The 5727-nt window shown below is 45.5% G+C and overlaps 2 protein-coding genes across 3 annotated transcripts in view; both read right to left on the bottom strand.

Annotated features, from left to right (window-relative positions):
• The window catches only part of prune (prune exopolyphosphatase), a 9105-nt gene extending 8681 nt beyond the window's left edge, over positions 1–424 (bottom strand). The window contains exon 1 of the mRNA XM_041243022.1: positions 179–424. Coding sequence (XP_041098956.1) covers positions 179–217 — 39 coding nt within the window. The 5' untranslated portion in view covers positions 218–424. The remainder of the gene's footprint in view (positions 1–178) is intronic.
• Positions 425–1515: 1091 nt separating this feature from the next.
• On the bottom strand, positions 1516–5143 carry LOC121309865. 2 transcript variants are annotated; one of them, XM_041243023.1, is made up of 2 exons: positions 3000–5143; positions 1516–1722 (listed from the first exon to the last, which is right to left on the bottom strand). In XM_041243023.1, the coding sequence occupies exons 1-2, from the start codon at positions 5136–5138 to the stop codon at positions 1597–1599; spliced, it is 2265 nt and encodes a 754-aa protein (XP_041098957.1). In that variant the 5' UTR covers positions 5139–5143; the 3' UTR covers positions 1516–1596. The 2 variants fall into 2 exon arrangements, 1 of the variants encoding a protein (XP_041098957.1); XR_005948707.1 differs by lacking the exon at positions 3000–5143 and adding an exon at positions 2644–2810 and having other exon boundaries at positions 1640–1722.
• Positions 5144–5727: the final 584 nt, after the last annotated feature.

Raw genomic sequence — 5727 nt, 5'->3', positions numbered from 1 at the left:
TTTTGACTATTTTATTATTACTGACGCAACGTTTGTGATTGCAACTTTCAACACACAGCTACAACCACGCGTGTGCACAAGCAGACTGAATTGTTTAAAGATAATAAGCGTGATCGATCGCTCGTTTTGTAGGGGGGGGGGGGGGGGGGGGGCGGGTAAAGAAATTCAAGATTGTTACCTTGAGCGCGGCGCTACAGCCCCGCAGAAACGTATCCATGCTTCTCGGCGGTTCAGACCTCACTTGCCCTGTAAGTAAAATGACTACAGCCGTGTCTTAGTTGTTTTTTTTATTATTATTTTTGACAGATCGCAAGTGCTTCGGAGATGGTGGTGAGCTGCAAGGCTCGGATCAGCACGCCGCTCGGAATAATGCAGAGCTGAGGGTGACCGCTTGCACCCAGCCCTTCGCTCGGGGCCGATTCCGCCTCCGAACGGGGCTGATGGGAAATGTAGTCCTAACAAGCGGAGACTTTGGTGCGGCTTGCCGACGGGACAAGGGCCGATAAGTGACGCTCAGAAATGTGACAGCTGTGTCACCTTTAAGGGGAAATAGCACAGGGGTGTATTTGCGGATATTAACATGTCTGATGACACAGTTCTCTTTTGTTTTGACATGTGGTCCAGTGGTTAAAGGGTTTGTAACCAGGAGATCCCCGGGTTCAAATGGCGGGTCACTCACTGTGTGTGACCCTGAGCGAGTCACTGGACCTCCTTGTGCTGCGTCTTTCGGGTGAGGCGTTGTTGTAAGTGACTCTGCAGCTGATGCATGGTTCACACACACACACCCTCGTCTCTGTAAATCGCCTTGGATAAACGCGTCTGCTAAATAATGATGATAGACAATAACCGCATCACTCCACCAGGGGTCGCCACTGCAAATTAGCAAAGTAGCTAATTGTGTGCTTGCCTGTATACTGAAATGTGGTTTCTGCTCCTATTTTTTTTTTTAAACTCAACGTGTCTTAATTAAATGAGGGCGGGTGGGGGCAACTAGTCAAAAGAAAAACCCAGTTTTGCACAGGAAGTGACGTCACTTGCATCTAAGGGCGTGTTGTTGATAGAAGTGCCTGGTAAATTATATTTAGGACTTGTAGTTTTCGGTTGGTAAAGGCATGGAATAATTAAAAAACAAAAAACAAAAAAAAAAACACCCTACTGATTTGCAGTTTGGTTTTCCTTCAGCCTGAAAAATTCTGCAAACTTAACATTGGTACCAATGCTGCTAAATATAGCCCAATGCATTAACAAGATATGCAAAGTTGATAGCACCTGCTGTTCATTATTACCTTTCTCTGTATTGTATTATGTGATATAAACGTCTATAAAAAAATTAAGAGTTTCTTTCTAGTTTTAATAGTTATTATTTTATCATTGAAAGTTTAACCCTGGCATGAGAATGGACCTGTTAATGACATTGGTATGGTTCTGATTGGTCTGGTTTGCATCTTGATGTAAGGGGGGGGGGGGGGTCCACAAAGCACGACCATTCTGCCAAATACGACACAGAAAGCCAGTATGTTACAGTTTATTTGAAGGTGCAGAATAAATACAATGTCCTCTCTCAGACACCCCCGTCCTCCCCCCTTGTGAGCTGAGTTATTCTTTCTTTGCTGGACATCCAAAGGGATCGAATCCACTCCCCGATCCTCGGCTGCTTGTCCACCTGAGTCTCTTCTTCCTCTCTGAATATGAAATGAATCTCAGTGACGGTAGTTTCTGTGGCTGTTAGAAAGAGAACAGCACTGAGTCGCGAGCGGGTAAACAGACTTTGCGCACTCTGATCGCCGATCGACGGCGTTGTTTCAAGCATGATTCCATGCAATTTCGACAACTTAATAATACAACACATTTAAACAGAACGCATGACACCTTGTCAGACAATCTGTCAACCCCTAAACCTGAACTAACCTTAACCCTAACCCTAACCCTAACCCTAACCCTAACCCTAACCCCTAAACCTGCACTAATACTAACCCTAACCCCTAAACCTGCACTAACGCTAACCCTAACCCCAACCCTTAACCCCTAAACCTGAACTAACCCTAACCCCAACCCTAACCCCTAAACCTGAACTAACCCTAACCCCAACCCCTAACCCTAACCCCTAAACCTGAACTAACACTAACCCTAACCCCAACCCTAACCCCTAAACCTGAACTAACCCTAACCCCAACCCTTAACCCTAACCCCTAAACCTAACCCTAACCCTAACCCTAACCCCAACCCCAAACCCTAACCCTAAACCTAACCCTAACCCTAACCCTAACCCTAACCCTAACCCTAACCCCTAACCCCAACCCCCAACCCTAACCCCTAACCCTAAACCTAACCCTAACCCTAACCCCAACCCCCAACCCTAACCCCTAAACCTGAACTAACCCTAACCCCAACCCTAACCCTAAACCTGAACTAACCTTAACCCCAACCCCCAACCCCCAACCCTAACCCCTAAACCTGAACTAACCCTAACCCTACGAAATAAAAACACCTTTCACAACAATCTAGGACAGTCTCAGGCATACAAACCTTTATTACTCCATCATGACAAGACTAAAATATTCTTGATAGATATCATTAGTTAAAACCTTTGTAATTGACCACTGTTTAAAATGTGCTTACTATAAAACAAAAGTAAAAGTATACCTTTTTCAGAGCGCTGCTTTCTCGGATCGGCGCCCCTCCTATTATGGTGATCGGGAACGCTTCTGCCACCCTGCTTTAGTGTTGTTGACATTTTTTTCTTTTTTTTAAAAAAAAGAAAGACATCCCTGTTCAAACCTGCAGGTTCTAACTTATTTTCTTATCTGGGGTTTCAGATGCCGTTCTTTATTCAAACAGCAAGCCTAGTGTTCCTTTCCACTATGACTGAACTGCAATGCAAATACTTCTAAAGTCCGCTTGTCGGGTGTTTTTACACTTTCGAGACACTGTGTCTTAGATCTCAAGGGGTGGCAAAACTAAACTATAAAAAGTGAAAATATAAAAGGGGCAGTACTTACTGAGAAGCTTAGCGGCTCGTGAGAGCCGTCCTTGCCCCTTTCTTCTCTCCTGGATTTAGATCTCTTCCGGTGTCTCCGGGCAGGCCTGCCCTCCTCTTCCGAGCTGGAGGATGGCCTTCGTTCCTTAGATCTGGATCCCTTCCTTTTTTTGTAGCATTTCCTTCGGGAGGGTACGCAGTCATCCCCAGTGAGGTTGACGTGCCTGGCCCCCGGTACACTGACATCATCTAAATGACCAATCCGTTGCCGTCTGCTCTTGGAAGAAGATCGCTCATGCTCGCGGGTTCTTGAGGGTGTCTGTCTAGACCTTCCCTCCTTGCTGGCTCTCGGCTTTCCTTCCCTAGAACGGCCTAAGGAATAGGAGCCAATCACACGCGACTCGTAAGTCACCGGATTTCTGTCTTCAGAATCACAGTAGTAGTAGCCCTTGATTTCTGCTATGGAGGAAGCTGCCAGAGATTCCACTGTTTGATTTTTGGCAGTTCTCGATTCGGTTTTGGCACTCGTCTTTTCCTTCGGCATGCCTGTCCTGTGTCGGCTCGCTCGTGAAGGTGAAGCTCGCTCTGGAGTTGACAGAGTTTTATGCCGAGGCACCCTCCTCGACCAAGCAGACATTTCGTGAACACGAGTGTATATTTCAGCAGAACGCCTTTGGAGTCCTTTCGGGGGAATCACAAGAGGATTGATGGAATAAGTGACCTCTTTTGGACGACTCTTCCTACTCTGCTTTTCTTCCGGGTCTTCTGCCTTGTACCCGGGCACTGAGGAGAACCCCGTCCTTTGATCAGAGTCACGATGCTTTTTTTCTGCATCTCTTAACTCGCATCTTCTTGGGGATTTTCCAGATGCTTTTTTCCTCCACTCATCCAGCTGATCGTCTTGAGATCCCTTCCATTCTGGCATCCTACCAACCTCGATTTTCTTCTTTATCTTTTGTATCTCTTCACTCTGCTCTGTGCGTACGGCCCGGGCCGTCGACCTTTCCCTTTCCATCTCTGCCTGCGGATAATTTGTACGGGAGGTTAAAACACAGTGCTGTAAAAGTCCAAGTTCCTTTAATGAACCCAGCAACGGGTGCAAGTCTATAGACGGTTCGTTGACTTCTTTGGAACTTGACCGCTCCTGAACAGCTGGACCCGTTTTGTCAAACACGGAGACCCTGTCGTACGGATAATCACGACAGGAGCAACAGCAGCAGTGCTTCTGGAAATGTGGACTCTCTGGAGCCTTGTGGAAGTTAATGATCTCTTTTCCACAGTGAACCCTGGTCTCAATATCTGTGGTAGATGTGCTTTTGTTAACATCCCCTACGTGCGCTTTGAGACCTGAGCTCGAGCACTGGGGCTGAATATCACGGTCTGTTTTCTGAAGCAGCACTGGAGGGAGAGGAGGGGCAGGAGGAGGTCTGCACAGCTGCACGGATTTTTCCACGATTGGTGGCAGATAATGCTCTTTAAAATGGTGTTGCTCCAGAGAATTTTTTACTTCACCTGCAGCAGAGTCCAGCTCACCATCCGACTTCTCTGACTTTTCAGTCTCTTGTGGGGCGTCAATGTCCACTGCCAGTTTTGAGCTTCCTTCAATAATTTTCTTTTCCTCTTTTGCTTTCTCTGTAGGATTGGCCTTAGTGAAACCATCTTTTTCTTTTATTTCTTTCAAGTCATGTGCTATTGCTGCAGGTGGTGATAAATTCTCAAAGGTCTTCGTCACAAGCTTTGCAAGGCTAAATCTTTTATGCATTATCTTCATCTTGATGTTATCATGCACAGTCTTCCTATGTGCTTCGCTAATAAAAGCAAGGTCACTCAATTCGACAATTACCTGGTATTCTGGCTTGGGATGCAATTCACTTGCAATGAGTTTTGGTGCTGGTGGGATGAATGCGTTCAACGACTCCTGTACCATCATCGGCAGACCCCACTGATGCTGCAGCTTTTTCCTCTTTACATGAAACTCCAGATTGTCTCTGACCTCTTTGGAAAGGAATGGAGTGTCGACAGCCTCGAAAACCACTGGAGCCCCAGAGGGTTTGATTCGAGGTGGCAGAGGTGGAGCTTTAGGGATCATCAAAGCCATGGACTTTTTATACATTGTCACCACTCCCCACTGGCTTTCAATTCGCTTGTGTTTCAAGTTCATCTCAATACGATCAATACCTGGTTGCTCCATGAAAAATACAGTATCTGGTCTTTTATGCAAAAATACCACACCTGGAGGAATTAGCTTTCTCAGTGGTACTTTAACTACAGGGAAAGCAATGTTGTATGAATGTTGCACAGTCTTTGGTATCATTTCTAATTTAATTGCTAAGCACTTCATTGACAGGTGTACCTCTAACCTATCAATAACTTCCGGATCTCTGTTCTTAAGTGAAAACTGTACATCTTGAGATCTTGATTTACTGTCATTCTGTGCTGTCCCTTTAGCTGGCACAGAAGGATCAGGATTTTTGTCCCGTGCCTTTCCTTTTCCAGAAGGAGAGGAATTTGTCAGACTTTCCTCTTCTTTCTGCTGGAGTAGATCTTTAACTATAGAAGCGGGTGGGAACAGTGATTTCAACGATGTTATAACAAACTTTGGATAGCCCCATCTTCTATGAATAATCTTTCTCTTGATGTTAAATTCAACATCCTTCCTATGCTTTTCACTGATGAAGTGAAGGTCATTCAACTCTACAACTATCTGATAATGTGGCTTGGGATGCAATTCACTTGCAATGAGTTTTGGT

This window comes from Polyodon spathula, unplaced genomic scaffold (genome assembly GCF_017654505.1).
Source record: "Polyodon spathula isolate WHYD16114869_AA unplaced genomic scaffold, ASM1765450v1 scaffolds_1550, whole genome shotgun sequence".
NCBI classification, from domain to species: Eukaryota; Metazoa; Chordata; class Actinopteri; order Acipenseriformes; family Polyodontidae; genus Polyodon; species Polyodon spathula.
Note: the sequence above shows the minus strand (reverse complement) of the source record. Positions and strands in the feature narration are given on the sequence as shown.